The sequence below is a fragment of the Cyprinus carpio genome, chromosome A18 (genome assembly GCF_018340385.1).
Source record: "Cyprinus carpio isolate SPL01 chromosome A18, ASM1834038v1, whole genome shotgun sequence".
In the NCBI taxonomy this organism is placed as follows: Eukaryota; Metazoa; Chordata; class Actinopteri; order Cypriniformes; family Cyprinidae; genus Cyprinus; species Cyprinus carpio.
Window position 1 is genome coordinate 23,695,474 of NC_056589.1, and position 18,843 is coordinate 23,714,316.

Below are 18,843 nucleotides of genomic sequence, written 5' to 3' on the forward strand. Positions count from 1 at the left end.
GGTTGGCAGCTGATTCCACCAGAGACGGTGAAGGTACCGGAAAACAATTGGTGTTTTATTGTGAAGGAACAAATCACCCATAAAACAAGCTAATATACACTCATTTGGGGTAGATAAGCTAAAGAGAGTATTTCCCCAGTCACAAGCCGTTTAACCCATAAAGGTTCAACTTTATGCACATTATTTTTTGACAGTGTTCGGAAGCTCCCTAAGAAATTAATTGTATGTACACTGAGATGTATTGTTAAAATAATTTGGTGTATCTAAAATCTGTTATTTTATGCAATATTTGTGGTTGCAATGCATTTTTGTTTATAAGAATGTGAGACGTTAGCTTAACAACATGCTAACATCAAACTCCGCTGAAATCAGAGTAAGTTGTCTCCATTGTGGGATTTGTTTAGCATGCGGGGTTGTTGTCTCTGTAGAGCTCTTCATTTTTAACACTTATGAGCTTCCACACCCACTAATTTGTATAATTTTCAAAATAGCTGTTCTAGTTTTATGTGACTTTCTTCTTGCATAATAAAATAATTTCAGCTCAAATTTAATAATTCTCCTCCATATGTCCATATAGTTTTTATGTGGTAAGCAGGCATATAATTAGCAGGATAATATACAGCTAGCAGGTCTTTATCTCAAAATAAACCTTTTCTGGGTGATACAGTCAGGGTTTATTTTGTATTAATGACCAGTTGGCTGGACATTTTACCAGCAAAGCTGTTTTAATTGACCATTTATGTACACAGTTTGTAGGCAGTGTTCAACATTCAACAGGTCTTGGTGTCATAGGGTGCGTAACACTTTCATCAAAAAGTCATTTTTCAGAATACGCTCTGTGAACATCAGTTAAACTCAGTGATGATAAATGAACAACTAACGTCTTTGACTGAGTGGGTGTTTTCTCATGTGCAATTATTCATAATAGTGAATAATTCGTTCATAGACACTATTATTATGCATTGACTCCCTGATCCATTGACTTGAAGGGATGAGAAGTCCCTCTTGCCCAAAAGTGGAAAGCCATGCTTTGCTCATCAATCTACACATGCTTCAGGCTTTTTCATCTTGTTTATTACATAATTCATATACTTTAACTTTAACTATAGTTATGTTTTGCAGGCCAAGCATTTCCTCTGAAGTTGTAAATGCTAATGTCGGGTTGAAGTTTGTTTGCTCTACTTTGTTTAGGTTGTTCTGTCCTCTCGCTCTCTTACACGCTTATCTGCTGTTACGCTGATGGATGGGGCTGCGGTTTTGCTGTTTAAACTGGAGATTGAGCTGCCGGGTCCATGTTTCCCTCGTTCTTTCATTCACGTTCTGTCTCTCTCTTGCCCTGCCTACCTGTGTGGTCTGCTGCTTTGTCAGTGCAGAGGTGACAGGGGGCCCGGCCCTGTCGTTTGTCTCTCAGTGCCATTCCATTTGCTCTTAAAGCTCTGAGGTCATGGAGTCACGCTGCCTGCTGAAGAGTTTGGAGTAAACCTGATTTCGAACTGACAATCTGAAGTATAGTTTAAGATTGTCTGACAAAACTGACATAGTTAAAATATACTTTAATTGTTGTTTCACAGCAGAACTCAGCAAGATTTTGACTGTTTGATTTCAGTTGTGATTTTGCTGAAGACAGGACACTTTGACAGCATTGATGGCATGTGGATTATTGCAGGAAATAACTTGGACCTTTGGTAATTTAAAACAATAAATAAAAATTTAATATCATTTTAAAAATTACTTTTACATAAAGAACAGTTGAAGAAACAAACTTCTAAAAGTATTCTCGACATTAAAATTACAATTTATTCAACATTACAGCACCAATTTTAATTTTTTTTTTTTAATTGTTTTTTAACCATTGGTGTGCATGGCCAAATTTACTTGCATTGAAAGAGCCTTAACCACTGAAATCTGTGTGCCGAGTTTAAATAATGTTTTCTGTTAAGCAACATTATGAAATAATGTCCCTGAGACAGAAATAAAATGGTTTGCAAATCAAGTCATTTTGACTTAAATGGAGACGCAAATATATAAAAAATATTTGCTGTGCATTGTAGTATATGCTGATTATGATATTTAATATATGAAGACATATTGAAGCTAATCAAATATTAGCACAAGAAAGCAGAAATTGTCCTTTCTGCTGTTAGCATAATCAGACCAGCATTGTCTGCATTACAAAGAACATCTGTTTTTTTTTTCTTTTTTTCCTCTCTAGTAAACACTTTTACCAGTTGTCCACCTTATTTCTGTAGATAATGAGCTAGAACCTTGTTATCGACTCGTCTGCTCTGACAAATTATCCAGACTTCACAAAAGGCCAGGCTTATCAGCAAATATCACATAAAATCGACATTTGACTTGAGTGAAGAAGTGAAGATTGAGTTCTGATTGTTCACTTGTGTGTTTGAGAAGAGACATTTAACGTGAATTTCTAAATATAACCTTTGCCGAGACGCTGCTTTGCCGATTGCCAGACTTTTCGGAGACGAACTGTTATTAGCCACAAAATGTGTGACAGTCATTTGTTTGTTCAGAGAGTTCTTTCTCTTCATAGAGGTGTGGGGTCTAATTTGGGGGTCTTGTTGTTTTCACACCTGCATACTGTATGTACTCAACACACTAGCAACTGTGTCTCGGAACAGCTCACTTTGCATTTTCATGTTGCTGTTTAAAATTATATAGAGGATGAACAGAAAAAAATAGATATTGATCTTTTTGAGGTCTTAGCCTTTGCTTTCAAATGGGTTCTCTGAATAGATTGTGATGTATAGTTCAAGAAAAAGTTCTTGACCTTGAATGAATTTATGCCTCTGGCTGTTATTTGTAATCTTCCTCAAATATAACTTGTTTAGGACTGTTTCTCTCAGCTGCTGAGGTCAGTCAGTCGCAAGTTATCATTCTTATGGAATCTGCTGTAGGTATGTGAAGTGGATGCTAAACCATATCAAATTGGTCTGCGTTATATTTAAATCAGTTTTGACCAGAACTGGATTTATTCCAGTTTATCTGGATTTTCTGTAATGCATTTTGAGTTCAGTGGGTGATAAAACCTTGTGGTTTTGTCTGTGATTGAATTTATAATTATGCCCTATGTATAAAAGCCTATAGATATTATGTGCACCAAGGAATTTGTTTTACCAAAGCTCAACAGGCATAGTCTTTAACAGCCCTATTCTCAACAATTTAGAGCTCATTTCAGAAATAAAGCTTTTACAGATGACCTAAACACAATTCCATCTTCTTTGCAGCAAAATTAGATGGCTTTATATCTCAGATAATGTCTTGGGAAAGCTAGCACACATCTAAACCGCAGCGCAATTAAAGATATTCAGCTTATGAAAGCAACAAATTAAGATTTAAGCAAATGGAGATAAGGTTCTTGCATGTGTATTGATCTCTTTTTATGCTTTTGTAATCACTCCAGCATGTAGCTTTACAATAATCCACTTAGGCAGACTTTGAACTTGTTTTTTTTTACTGGTTCTCAGTGGGTCTTAGAAGTATCTTCTTCCCCCACTGTTTTGTCCAACTGTTTGGCCTTTTGTGAAGTGAAATGTCAAAAAAACGAATTACTGAGAGGAGATCATTCTGTTTTATCATTTAGGCTCCATTGATTTACACTGGCATGGGGTTTGCATGATTGTATCATAGTGGAACACAGTGTAAATTCAGTTTTTCTTGGTCATGGTTCTCTTTATTTGACATTTGATCTCCCTTATGTGTATGTGTTAATTGAAGCTGTCTGAGACACATGCACACACAAAAAAAAAACTGTGTTTAATAGTGGAAATTTGTGTTAAAATATGGAAACTGTTTGGTTTTTTGTGTTTAAATTTGTGAACAATTGCCTTTTGGAAATAGAGAAATGAGAAGCAAATAACAAACCATATAATTTAGGTCTTTGTTATTTTAGGTTTTTGTTATGTGAGGTTTTTTTTTGTTAGTTTTTTTTTTTTTAATTTTTTTTTTTTTGTGTTTTTATTTCATGAAATATGATGTAATTAAAAATAAGACAAGCAAATTGAGCCTATTTTGGGACTTGTTTTTTTCCCCTGTAAATGTAAATTTGTATATTTGAAATTATGTACAACAAATATAACAATGATGTATAAACACTATAGTACCATGCAAATACATGTCTGAAGTTTTAAGTCTCATCAATCCCTGAGTCACCACCTTTCTTCTCAAACTTCACTAACAACTTGTTCGGGGTGGAAGTTCGGCGTGTGCTCTTGAGCGTGTTCTCTTTGCACAGAACAGAATCAGCAGAAGATGGCCCGAGGGGTGGCCAAATGAATGCCCGTCAGCCTGCGTGCCAGCATTGACGCAGGCCATATTGAATCAGGCATTAGCAGACTCATGACTTCAACCTGAAGGGCTCTGCATTCTCGAACTTTCCACATGGGGTTTCCAGCTCTGAATAAAGCCAGATTCTTCAATCATGACCTTCCACAGCGCTGTCAATATCATTGAGATTACGGGCCGTTTAAAGCTGTGAATCATGCTACTGAATGCAGGGGTTCACAGTGGATATCTGCAGGAAAAAGTCACAGTAAATTGGAGGCTGTATTGTGATGAAACAGTGATCAATGAGAGCTGACTGATTCGCTGATCTAAGTAGCCAAATTAACTGTTTCACACTTGCAGCTTGAAATGCTTCATTAGTGCCTACTGGCTATTTAGTCCAGGGTCTCTGAGGTGTGACAGCAAAGTGAACTAGATTTCTAATTTTCTGATGAAAACTTGAGTGCTTACCTGAGCAAAAGTCACTTGCACCGTCTGCTTTGTGGCCCATCCTGAAGTTTTCCCATCTTGCTCCAAAAATCACTCTGTGTATTCTCAAGGCCAGTGAAGCCTTAAAAAAATATTTAACCCAAGTAGGAGCAATAGTAATAGCTTAGTATGCACCACAATTTAATTTTATTTAACTTAGTTTAGTTTAGTTTGGTTTTATTTTGTTTTTATGCTTCTTGCCTTTATTTATAGATAGTAGAGTGCCAGCATGAAAGTCAGACTAAAACCCGGATCCCTGTAAGCTAATTATATGAAATTGGGCTAATCAAAATAATAATTTCGCCAGCACTTGACCAACTAATACTAGCACTTACCTATTCTTGGAAAACAAAAAAAAAAACCTTGCTAAGGGTTCTGTGCTAGACTAACTGACACTTGTCGTGGCACTTGTATACTGTTGTTGTTCTCTCGTTGGTCTGATTGCTTCTATTGTCCACATTTGTAAGTCGCTTTGGATAAAAGTGTCTGCTAAATGATTAAATGTAAATGTAAATGTAATTGCTCACAAGTAAATCACATTTTTAATTAGCAGATGTCCACTTGCAGCTTGTACATTGCTTTAGTTTCAGTATGAACTCTTTTAAAGGAAATTGAAACAACACACATTTACAGTCTACAGTATGTATAAAACACGTTTGCTGTGAGTGCACGGCATGCATCAGGTACTAAAGATGTAACCCTTACATTCTGCTGAAAAGCCTGAAGTATCTCCAAGCTCCTATCCAGTATCCATGCTTGAAATAGTGCTATAATTCCTGAGACCGATGCACTGCCAATAAACCCGTGCTCTTTACATGGCAACGGGAGAGCGTGGATAAAAGGTTTTAAAGTAGTAAAGACCAGTCACGCACCAACCTCCACATATGCTCACAGGTTTCACATCACTCTGTATTTCTGAATATCACCGTTATATTTGTTCAGCCTGTAAATGCATTAACTTATGGGTGACTTAGAAGTGGTTACATTATTAAATTCTGATCCTTATTTTTGCACATATTGCATCTCAAAGCTCATTGTTTTATTAACATACTTACAGTCCAATGCTATAGGCAAATGTGCAACCGTGTGCTTGTTCTCATATCCTTCTCCCTGCACCCCCTCCACCATCAGCTCATGATTTTTTTAATTCATCATTGCCCTCCCAGACACTCCCTTGGCAAGCCAGTGAAGTTGAGAGCACTGAACTTGTATAGGCATAAAGCAGAGTGATGATAAGCATATTAAAGCTGCTGTATTGGCTGGGGGAGGGGCTAGCACCAGCATCTCTTCCCCAATTGGTGGTGTGAGTGGAAGGGGAGGGGCTGAAGGGAGTACAGGCAGAGAGCTAGAGAGAGAGAGAGAGAGAGAGGGGTGAGAGCTTAGCGTTAGGTTGGGAGGGAATGCCCACTAGATGCGGCTGCTGATAATAGCGCGTATCAGCACCAGAGCAGTGACTGAGAGTGCAGACAGAGAGAGGAGGAGAGGAGCAAGGAACATCATGCTCTGCCAGAGACTGGTTAAATCACAGCAGCGTGATTGATTCAGGCAAACGAGTATAAAAAAAATAAATAAAGAGAGCTCTAGAGAGTCTCACGGAGCACAGAATCCTGAGAGGAGAACAGGGGTGGAAGTTAGAAGGCTGTGGGAACTCATCAGCTCCTCGTGGAAAGGCAGAGCTGAGGTCAGCAGGCAGGAGCGTGGGATCGAGCAGCAGCTGAACCAAGTCGGACATTACTTGGGCTAGGACCCTCTTAGCGGAGTAACGAGGGGCATAGGGTGAAGAAATACTGCTGAAACTTCACTTACACTCAATGCACACCTGCTCGTGGGAGTAACGCTTCTGGATAATACAGCAAGGGTACAGGGCAAGCTGCCACATCCACTAGAGCGATTTTGCAAAGCCACTGTCTGATTGACTTAATCCTGATCTTTTGTGTGAAAGAGAAAGACTAGCACTTTTTGGAACACTAGTGTGCAAGTTCAAGGTTCTGTTCAAGGGCTATTCTGAGAGACATGATAGAGAATGAAATAAAGAATGCGCCTTCCATTCTAGAGCATGGAGAAGTCAAGTAGTGAGGAATCCGCCATTCACCGTAGCCCCTCTGTGGACAGCCGCGACTCAGACTTTGCCCAAGCCTCCACCTCCGGACGGCCGTTCGGAGGACGAGGCTTTAACGCGGGTGCTTTTTACGGGTCCACTGGCCCCTGTGCACAAACCTCTGCTCAGAGTGGGGCAGCCATCGACGACAAAGGCAACAATAAGTACAAGTCTCCTAAAGGCAGCAAATACGTGGTCTTTTATCTGGATCTATCCTTTGTGTTCCTTCTAGAGTTCAAGAAGTGCAACATGGCTAGAGGCTGCCTGTGCTGTCTGAAATACACGATGTTCGTCTTCAACCTCATCTTCTGGGTAAGTCACACTTTAAATTTCCTTGACTTCTGCTCTGTTCTACCTCCGCAGGTAGTGAGGTACTAAAGGTTTGTGGCCACCCGGTCGCTTTGGTCAGAATTTGGTTTCTTGCTCAGTAATGGTAACAAGTGTATGAGATGGTGCGTGCTCCTCAGAGCGACCCGTGCTGGTACTGGGACTTTCCTGTCATGTGTTTTTCCCTATGTTACGTCAGGCTAGCCATGCTCTCATTTACGCACTCGTTACTATTTCTGGCTGCCTTTGAGTCTCTTGGGGCACCCTGGGAAAACGGTGCCACACTCCCGAAATGGGTTTAGCTTTAATGAGATGCTGTGATGTTTACATAAGGATCATGTCCATGTTTTTGCTTTAATCACATTCAGTCATAGCGCTTAACAACTCTGTAGTTTGTTGGGAAACGTAAACATTCAGTTAAACACATTTAGTTTTGTATTGCTTCAATGAAAACTTAATTTATAATGTTTCTGTTTAATTTTGCCAATGCATTTTATTCTTTTTTAGTATTATATGGTTAACTGTTGATTTATGATGGTTTGTCCGTTTGCAAACCTCAAGGCTATGCTTTTGTCAATTCCATTTGTTTGTGAAGCATATCTCAGAAAGATGGAGGTAGTGGATTAAAATCTGATGGGAGAGAGTGTATGGAGGACATTGAGCTGTGTCTTTTGTGCAGAGGCACTCATGCATAAATGCTAATCGCATAAGCTAACAAGGTTTGCCTCGCACACATACTCTCAGAAAGTAATATCTGGGCCATGTCTGACTCACTATGAAAGGTAAGGAGTCTAAAGTTCTTCGCCCATCCATCCATCCATCCATCCATCCATCTGTCTATGACAAGATATTTGAGTTTATATACAGTATGAATCCCAGAACTTCAGTAAACCCCAGCTAAGTTGTCCTAAAGAGTCCTGAGACCTGTTTTGATCTCGGCAAAGTGTGAAAGGTGTGTGTGCAAGGGAGAACAACATGTGGAGGTGTCAAAAGGCAGATACTAGAGTCATTCCCTGGAGGTCATTATACTTGTGTGATCCTACTGTTTTTCACCGGAGATAAACCCAGAGTGACACCCCCACAGAGGCTCTCTCAGCCCACCGGGGCATTAAATCCTTCAGTAGCTATGAGAACAGATGGTAGATTATGGTCAAAGGTTGTGAGCTTTGATACAACAGAATGTCAGCAAGATCTTGAAGTCCCTGAAACAAGGTCTAATAACAAAGATTAGTTTGGAGAAAGTGTCTGTGCATTAGTAGTAGCAGCAAGAACAACTTGGGCGCTGGCTCCTGCTGAGGGGTAATTTAGATGTTCTGGTGGTAATATTCTTTTAATGATTCTTCACACGACCGGAGTTGAGTCCCATGAGGTCATTCCAACATGTGCCGCAGTCAGAGTCCCAGAGCTATGCGTGTGTAGTTACCAGCGTGTGTGTGATTTAGGGTTACGACATGCCTCAGAGAGTGATGGCGATTGAAGCTTGGTGATCTCCATAGGAGAGTGTGCCTCTGTATCATGACACCCCTGGAACCACACTCCTCTTGCTTTGGCACTCCAGGAATCGCAAGGTTACCATTCTGTGGAACATTGAAGCCTGTCACCCCATCCGCTTTAGAGAGCCAGGTGCTGCCGCCTGCTGCCTCTTCACAGTGCTTACGGTTGTAACTCGAGGCACCAGGTAAATAGAAGCAGGAACCTCAGGCATGTCATCGGGCTCCTGTACAGGACAACATAAGCAGATGCTTGTGACCATCTGGCTCATCTTTCTTAGGAGGATTAGCTTGGTTTGAGCTGGATGGCATCAGCAGAGTTTAGAGCATTTAGTGGTGAGCTTGATCATACCATGCTGTGTTCCTGACTCTGTAACAGTCACCACTCAACATGTCTAAATGACTCATACATTTTTGCCTATTTATTGGGAATTTATTGGTAATTTTCCCCAGGGACACCAAGTGGAATTGAACAAATAGTGACCATTTCCAATCAGGTTCCTATTTGTCTCTTTCCCTATTACATTTATTCATCAAAATATGATGATCCCCTTGTTCTTCAGACAGTCCTGCTGCTGACATGGCATGTATAAATAAATAAATAAAATAAACAGCATGTGTTTTATTTTTAAAGCTGAAACATTTTTTTAACAGGAAAATAGTTGTTTTGTATTAAGTAGATAATGTATATTTTTTTCTGCTCACTATTATTATTTTTATTATTTTAACCATTTGGAAAGTGTGTTTCACTATATATATATATATATATATATATATATATATATATATATATATATATATATATATATATATATATATATATATTATATTACTTTCTAGTTATATTATTCTAGTACTTTGAAAAACTATTGCATATTTTTAAAATATATTTCCCCAAACATTTAGTCCTGCCATTTATATAGCTGTCAATGCACATTAAGCTGAAAAATTACTTCAGCTCTAATTACATCAGTTATTAATTGTTAATGAATATTGATTGCCAATTTTTGCTTTGGCTACCTTCTCATAAATGGCGCCAAACAGCCACTCAGATTCAGATAAGCTCACCAGATTCATTACAACCTCATTTAATCATGGTAAGCTGATGTCATTTGACTATATCATTTGAATCAGACTGAGCCATATTTCACAGCGATATTTCAGTGGCTCTGTTCTTTTTCTTTGTCCTCCTCCTATCCTGTTACAGTCTTACGGCTGGCTAAAGCACTACAGCAGGATGCCCCATGCACAACATCCTTTGTAAAAGACTGAATGCACAGCCTCATTTTGCCTCTATTATCATATTACATCCAACATATTCTTATTCAAACAGTATTGCCACCTCAGCAGTTTGCTCCAAAGGTGTGCTGCTCCTTATCAAAGCTGCTGCGTCTTTGTGTTTAGGAATTCTGAGTTTCACTCTAGGTATTGCAGGGGATTTATCTGCCATTTGGTCCAAGGTTACAAAAGATTAGGATGACTGTCGATTTAATCACCTGGGTTGACATTTTGAAGTTTGAAATGTTGGTGTTGGTGGGTGCTTCTACAAACCTCACAAAGTGAGTGGCAGTCTTGGGGTGCTTTGGGAAGGAAAGGGAGGTGTGTGCTGTAGAATGAGTGAGCGATAGAGTGGAGGTCCACACTGCGGCAGTGGCACACTCTCTCCACCCTTCCTACTAGTGACAGTATATATGTTTTCCTACAGAGTCTCCATCCATTTAAGGGCTTTAATCATTCTATGAGGCACAAAATTGCACATTTAACAAACTTTCACTATGTTCTCACCTCAACACTGTTCTCAACACCTTCTCCTGATAAGTATGTTTACCTTTTATTCTCAGAAGAAACACTTAAGATTTTTTTTGTCTTCTTCTTAGAATGATCTATATATATATAGTGAGTAAAATAAAAGATTCCTGACTCACAACAAGATTGTTGTCTGCTTATTGACAGTGAGGGTAGGGATACGATTCATTGGTCATGGACTTGTTTTATGTATTGATTGATTGATTGACTTTATTCAACTATTAAATTTCTCCTTTATGGAGTCCCGCACATGACATGCAAGAAAAAATAAATAAATTGTGCTAATTTGTTCCCTCGATGTACTAAAACGTGCACACGATTACTGTTTTGTTCCCTCGATTTGCTAAATTGTGTGCACAATTTACTAATTCATTCCCTCGATTTATAAATTGTGTGCATGATTTAGCAAATCAAGGGAAATAAATAGTAAATTATGCACATGATTTAACCTACTGTTTTTTCCTGCATGCCATGTGCAGGGCTCCGTACTCCTTACAATACAAGATGCAGATTTACAAACTGGTCAGGAGAAAGTCTTGAAGATAACAACAAGCTGTTGAAAGTTTTAAACATAAAATTTCACACTGTGAACAGTGATTGTTAGGCACTTCGTGAAGTGAAAAGAGCAAATGGGTTCTACACAAACTGTATTGCGGCAACAACCATGACAAGGAGTTTTGTTCATCTCCAAAGTGTTTTCCTTTCTGTTTAGAACCATTTGATTATTCATTTTGGTTTTTGTCTGCACTACGAATTTAATAGGAATTGAATGCAACAGATTTGTAACCAGTCCCTGTCCGAGCATCTGATAAAGTTGTTTACCACTTTCTTGCCTAAACATAATTTACTCAGCTTCTTGGTTTTCTGCGTATCTGGGGCAAATTCTCTCAATAAGTGCATCTAGACCTTCGATTTCCTGTACCATTGTCTCTTGCTTCCTGGAAGGGTTCATTAGCTCTGGGATATGGTTGGATCAGTTGGAGATGTGTTTCTTTCCAGGGGGTCTGACTCTGTGGAGTGGTTAAGAATCTTTATATATAATTAGTTCTACACAACTCCACATTACTTAAATACACAATAATTAAAGCTGTTGTGACCATTAATTGTCTTTTTTTGCTCTTTATTTGTACATTATTTGTGTTTTGTACTTTCAGAAAGTCCAGAGGTAGCAATCTGATAAAGGCATATTCAGTAGTGGGCCTGGCCTTCATTTTAAGCATTTGCGCCAATTCAGCAACAGAGCAGATCTGTTTATGCCTTTTTGGCCTCTGATTCATAGCAGCTCATGGCCCAATTAAAAATAAAATTCAGTAAATATTTTGGAAATCTCCATAACGCCCTGAGAGACATATACTGTAAGTTGACTAATTTGACATTTTATTTTCCTCTCTCCTGCCTACCCCCATGAGGAAATCTTTTTAAGTGTACAAAAATAAATCAAAGGGCTGAATGGGGCATATTCAAGGCAACCATAGAAACACAGACCTATCTGTCAAAATCTTAACTCTTCTTGTTTAAGACCTTGATGAATGATGTGTTTTTAGAAATATCGGGCATTCAGCACTTTCTTTCAGCATTTTATTAGCCGTTGTAATTCTGCTGAACTGTCATGTAATGCAGGAACTAAGTACGTGCATTTTGGCTGCTGCATCGGATGCTAATGCTTTATCAGTGTCTCGTTCCATAAGCATCACATTATTATTAAAACTCCTGTGTGCTGTATCATTCAGCTGCACTTTGTTTGATTGTTGTTGAAAAGATGAATGTGCAGTGGAAGTGGCGCTTGTCTCATGAATATTACTATTGAATATCTAGTTGTTTTCTCTGATTTGTTGAAAAGCACACAATGGTAATTTAGCACTTAATTTAATATTGCATTTGGTTTCTGTTGGTGCAAACACTCTCTTTAAGATTGTTTGCTGTATTCCAATCTATATTGAAGGCATATAGCATCTCATTATAATGATTGTGTTGGTATATTTTTATTTGATAAAAAGCAGAAACCATCATAATGCTAATTAATCGTTGTTAATGCAGTTACCTCATGGAAGCTCATTCAGGACTCATGAAAAGCTCACCAAATGTGTGTCATAAGGAGTGCACTCTTATTGACTTTCATGAAATGTTAAAAATAGCAGGATTAAATGTGCAGCATAGCAGATTGAAGATAATATTAATTTAGCCTACTTTTTCTTCCTGGAAAAAAAGAACCTGGGTATAGCAGAAGGCCTCCATTTGAACAAGATGATTTTAGCATAAAAAGACAGTCATATGGAAGAAGTCATGGCTCATCAAGAAGCATTTACTGATAATGACATCATAACGCCTCTGAGGACCACAAACCAGATGAAATGAAAGGCAAAGATGCGGCCCGCTGCTCAGAATGAGGCTGTTTATATTTCTGTATGTATTCATTCGCAATTTATTGAAATTAACTGACCATACTCCACTTTATTGTGAGGTAATATCACATCTCTTTCTCACAGGCTGCTGGGTAGATCTCCGCTTGTTGGTTTTGGAGGTAGCTGAAACTATCATCATTATGCCATGTGACTGTGAAGTGGTTTGAAATGGTTTCTTCAAAGTCATTCTTGATTTAGTCTTTCATAGATCATTCCTGAGTGGGGAAACTTTCACCATCCTACTCCCAGCTCAACCCCTGGCAGAAGAATCAATGCTAATCTTCACCTAAGCTGTCAATTAATGCAGATTGCAAGAGTAGCATGCCCCAGTCAGCACTTTCCCTGTCACCCACAAGCAAATTATGCAGGAAATCAATGCCAGCATGTCAGATCGTGCCCGACTCTCCCAGCTTACACCTTTCACCTGGTGCTGGGATATGACACCAGAGCTTGCCTGATTGCATCCTGTTTGCTGCTGTGCCACAATACAAATTCAGGAATCAAATCTGAATTAAAAATAAATAAATAAATCTCAATTCAATTCTGAATAATGCCTTCTTTTGGGGTGGTCTCATGTGACCCAAAGTAAATGTGTAAAACTTCCCATTCAATCATGCAGCAATTTTCTGTTGGGTTTCTGTTGCTAGGGTAAAGATGAAGGAACCTCACATGGAATTTATCTCCGGCATCTCCACCTCCAAAAGGTCCTCCAGAGGGCTCATTCTACCGTTAATCTTCACTCCATATCCCTTAGGCACAACCTCAATTTGGTCTATTAGATGTGATTGCTTTTCCACCAAAATCTGAAAGGCCTGGATAGGATTTTTGTGTTTGGATCCACTTATTTTTCAGAGAGAGAGAAAAAAAAAACCTCTCAGAATCAGCCCACGGCAGTCCGTTTTGGCTCTCTGGGGCATCATGCATTCAGGAGACAGGTTTTTGCACAGCTTTTTGATAAGGACCATTCGTCCATCTTGTGTGCAGTCTGGAGTGAGTTGTTGTCACTGTCGGAATGAGAATAGACTTGATTCCAAGCTCAGCATGGATATGGGCTCTCTCCAGCCACACTGCGAATGCCAGACACTGCGGTGTCAGTCTTGAGTAATGAAGACTGTATGAATGGCTAAGTCATTATTGTGGTCACTAATTTATTATTTTGTATAGTCATATAAACCTTCCACGTTATGTTTCATCACCTGATCAGGGTGTGTTGAGGATAGGGATGTTAAATCAAACGCACTCTGGGAGGTAGAAATTACCTGGCATGAATCATCTCTCTATTTTCGTGATTATTGTAAGTGGGATAATTCTATTAGGCAGTATGCTACAGTCTTGCTAAATCTTCCCCACTTTAAAGCTTATGTCAATCAACATGATTGTCATAAAGTCCCAAAGTTAAATCTACCAGATGTCTAAAATTATTCTATATTTTAATTAAGAACTGAAGGTTTGCATATGCAATGGATTGTGCTTGAGTGGAGTGCAGCAGCCTTAAAATACATTGAAATCTAAATTCTGCAACATGATCTGAGCTGTTTTTGTTTTATAACTGACCTTGCACGTCCTCATCAAAGCCCAGACATCTCGCCGTCTTGTCATTTAATTCCAAATCGAAATTACACTCAATCAGGAAAGCCCTGTATAAAGCAACATTATGGTTTGTGTATGTCTGCCCTTCAAAAAATGATTGAATTGTATGTGTTTTTCAGCTGCTACTCTCTTTCTCTCTAAATGAACATGAGGTTTTCTGAAGCATCTAAGACTACTATAGTGGGAGCATATAGAGAGATTGCATTTAACAAGGTGTTGTTCATCACTTTATGTACATATCCATGGCTTTACTGTAACTATATGGATCATATAGTTTACTATATGATCAAATAAGACAGATGCCACATGTTTAACTGCAGGATTAATTGATTGAAAACACTCTCTTCCTCCTAACAGATGTTACAGTTGCTCGTATTTGACTTTTAAAAGAGATCAGGTGTGCATAGAGTATGATTCTATTTGGATTACAGGCATGACCCAACGAGTGCCAAGGAAAAGCAGCATGGGGTGGATTGTTTCATCAGCTAATATGGGAAAACAAAACCACAAATGAGCTTACACTCAACTTAGTTTGGAACGTGACCTCTGCACTACTTGACAGACATGAAAAAGAGAATCAAGAGAATAATTTTCACACAGTGGAAAAGATTTACATTTCATTGCCTGTACAGCTAAAAAGATTTGTGAATATATTTCGTGTTGGTCTCTTTGGAATCTTTGCCCTCCAACATTATTTTCCTATGTTGATGATAATCGTTCATGCTCACTGCTGATGCCTTTAGCCCGTGGGTTTATTTTTATTTTTTAAAGAGGTCTATGGAAAGACTTCTGTAAAGGCTGTATCCTTCATTTCAACACAGCAGCCCATTTATTCTGAGAAAAACACTGGATCTTTTTGTTCCCTTTTAATTTATCATGTTTTGCTCAATCAAACGAGACAACAGGAAAATGATTTCATGTTTTAAAGGAAACGGGTGGCCGTTTCAGTAATTAACTGAGACAGAATTCACTCCATTCTTTTATCGGTTTGTCATAAAGGTGTTTCATACTCCCATAAAATTGTTCTTTATTAGAAAACAATGTGCTGCAAGCTATACATGAAGCGTGCTGCACTCATTTGATTAGACAGGAAAGGTGTGTTTGTAATTTGTGCTGGTATAATGTGCATCCTCCATAAAGATTTAATGATGTTGACAAAAGTTTGGAGTAAGAGCTCTTAAGAGTGAAGTGGTTAGCAGAACTTTGCTGACTGTACTTTCAACACTGATTACATGATGTTATTTTAACTTTAGGCAGTTTCACTAATTATCTCAAACTGCTAATTATCTCAAACTGCTAAAGTACTATAGTGTTTTTTTTTTGTTTGTTTGTTTTTTTGTGTGTGTAGATCATATTGGATGTTTGACTGAATTTGGGTGTTAACCAGGCAGGTAAACTGGTTTTTTAATGTTTTTAAAAGAAGTCACCAAGGCTGCATTAATTTAATTAATATGCAGAAATTAATTTAAAATAAAGAAAAACAGTAATACTTTGAAATTTTATTGCATACATTTATATACAGTGGTGTGAAAAAGTGTTGGCCCCCTTCCTGATTTCTTATTTTTTTTGGATGTTTGTCACACTTTAATGTTTCAGATCATCAAACAAATTTAAATATTAGTCAAAGATAACACAAGTAAACACAACATGCAGTTTCCAAATTAAGGTTTTTATTATTAAGGGAAAACAAAATCCAAAACTACATGGCCCTGTGTGAAAAAGTGTTTGACCCCCATTAAAGCTGTGGTTTATCACACCTGAGTTCAATTTTAGCCACACCTAGGCCTGATTACTGCTCCACCTGTTTGCAATCAAGAAATCCCTTAAATAGGACCTGCCTGACAAAGTGAAGTAGACCAAAGGTCCTCAAAAGCTAGACATCATGCCGAGATCCAAAGAAATTCAGAAACAAATGAGAAAGAAAGTAATTGAGATCTATCAGTCTGGAAAATGTTATAAAGCCATTTCTAAAGCTTTGGGACTCCAGCGAACCACAGTGAGAGCCGTTTTTCACAAATGGAAAAAAACATGGAACATGTTTCCCAGGAGTGGCCAGCTGACCAAAATTACCCCAAGTGCACAGCGACGACTCATCCAAGAGGTCACAAAAGACCCCACAACAACATCCAAAGAACTGCAGGCCTCACTTGCCTCAGTTAAGGTCAGTGTTCATGACTCCACCATAAGGAAGAGATAAAGAGATACGTCTGGCATAAAAGTAACACCACATTTCAGAAAAATAACATCATACCAACAGTAAAATATGGTGGTGGTAGTGTGATGGTCTGGGGCTTTTTTGCTGCTTCGGGACCTGGAAGACTAAATGGAACCATGAATTCTGCTGTTTACCAAAAAAATCCTGGAGGAGAATGTCCAGCCATCTGTTTGTGACCTCAAGCTGAAGCGAACTAGGGTTCTGCAGCAGGACGATGATCCAAAACACACCAGCAAGTCCACCTCTGAATGGCTGAAGAAAAACAAAATGAAGACTTTGGAGTGGCCTAGTCAAAGTCCTGACCTGAATCCTGTTGAGATGCTGTGGCATGACCTTTAAAAGGCGGTTCATGCTCGAAAACCCTCCAATGTGGCTGAATTCTGCACAGATGAGTGGACCAAAATTCCTCCACAGCGCTGACAGACTCATTGCAAGTTATCACAAATGCTTGATTGCAGTTGTTGCTGCTAAGGGTGGCCCAACCAGTTATTAGGTTTAGGGGGCAAACACTTTTTCACACAGGGCAATGCAGTTTTGGATTTTGTTTTCCCTTAAGAATAAAAACCAATTAAACTTCATTTAAAAACTGCATGATGTGTTCACTAGTGTTATCTTTGACTAATATTTAAATTTGTTTGATGATCTGAAACATTAAAGTGTGACAAACATGCAAAAAAAAATAAATAAATCAGGAAGGGGGCCAACATTTTTTCACACCACTGTATAAAGAATTTTTATTAATATATTTGAATATATTTTAAAATGTAATTTATTCCTGTGATGGAATGCTGAATTTTCAGCAGCCATTACTAGTCTTCAGTCCACAGGATGCTTTAGAAATCATTCTGAGATGCTGATTGCTATTCAAGAAACTTTTGAGCATAATTATTTTCTTTGTTAGTCCATCATGCATTTTTACTTGCTCACTTTGCCCTTTCACCTTTACTATTCTTTACCAAATGTGATGTTACAGCTCCACAAATGAATAACTAGTGACCAAAGGTCATCGAGTATGTTACACACAAACTTTAACATAGGCAAATGGCCTGGATAATCAATAGCCATTTATGATGCCATTCTCCAGAAATATCAGCGGACAGCTGTGCAGGCTGTAACTAGAGAAGCGATGTAAAGTCATCCTGCTGCCTCACGTGTGCTCAGTTGACACATTCATCTCCGGCCTTGAAGCATTTGCTTCTATATGCAAGATGGAAAAGAACCTCTCCCAGAGTGACCATTGAGTCTCACAGCAACTCTGAATTTAATGAAACTGCTTCACCAGCAAGAAAGAGATGAGCAACTCTTTAAAGGATTAGTTCACTTTCAAATTAAATTTCCTGATAATTTACTCACCGGCTTGTATTTCGGTCAACCACCGTCTTTCTTTCTTCAGTCGAAAAGAAATTAAGGTTTTTGATCAAAACATTCCACGATTATTCTCCTTGTAGTGGACTTCAACGGCTCAGGTCAAAAGGTCAAAATTACAGTTTCAGTGCAGCTTCAAAGGGCTCTACACGATACCAGACAAGGAATAAGGGTCTTGTCTAGCGAAACGATTGGTCATTTTCTTTGAAAAAAAAATTATATGCTTTATAAACATGTAAGCAAAACGGTCGCCTTGCACTGCACTGTGATGCACGTCCATGACTTCACGTAAAACGTAAGTATGTTGAAAAGATCACGCTTGACATAGGCGGAAGTACCGCTCTATAGTAAATTATCAGGAAATTTGAATTTGAAAGTGAACTAATCCTTTAACTTGACGCACGTTCTTAGGAGCATGTAAAAATCTGGAGAAGAGATGACAGAAATACCTTTTTGAGCTCCCATCAGCCACTCTGTGAATATTTAAGGGCAACAGCACTTTAATAGCATAGCAAAGCTTTCGCACAGCACTATAGGGAATTTCTAGTTAAACACAGTCATTTGAAACCCTCAGAGTGAAATCTCACTTTATTCACTTTATCTCATGTTTCTGTCTAATCTGAAGCTCCAGGAAGAGGAATATTCAATTGTTGTATCATTGTTTCTTCCACTTAACTGTGCTTAATTAAGAATAAGATATTTATTTGAAGAAAATATTTTAAATTGAAGAAGTACTGTACACTGCATGGTTGACAGAATTGAAAATTATTTTCTTCAGGT

At 38.5% G+C, this 18,843-nt stretch overlaps 1 protein-coding gene across 2 annotated transcripts in view; it reads left to right on the forward strand.

Moving 5' to 3' along the window:
- Positions 1-18,843, forward strand: part of LOC109110776 (tetraspanin-9-like) — a 165,390-nt gene that overhangs the window by 89,452 nt on the left and 57,095 nt on the right. Inside the window, exon 3 of one of the 2 annotated variants that reach the window (XM_042775525.1) lies at positions 7,101-7,180. In XM_042775525.1, coding sequence (XP_042631459.1) covers positions 7,118-7,180 — 63 coding nt within the window. In that variant the 5' untranslated portion in view covers positions 7,101-7,117. Of the gene's footprint in view, positions 1-6,037; positions 7,181-18,843 lie in introns of those variants that run through there. The other variant, XM_042775524.1, reaches the window with a different exon arrangement.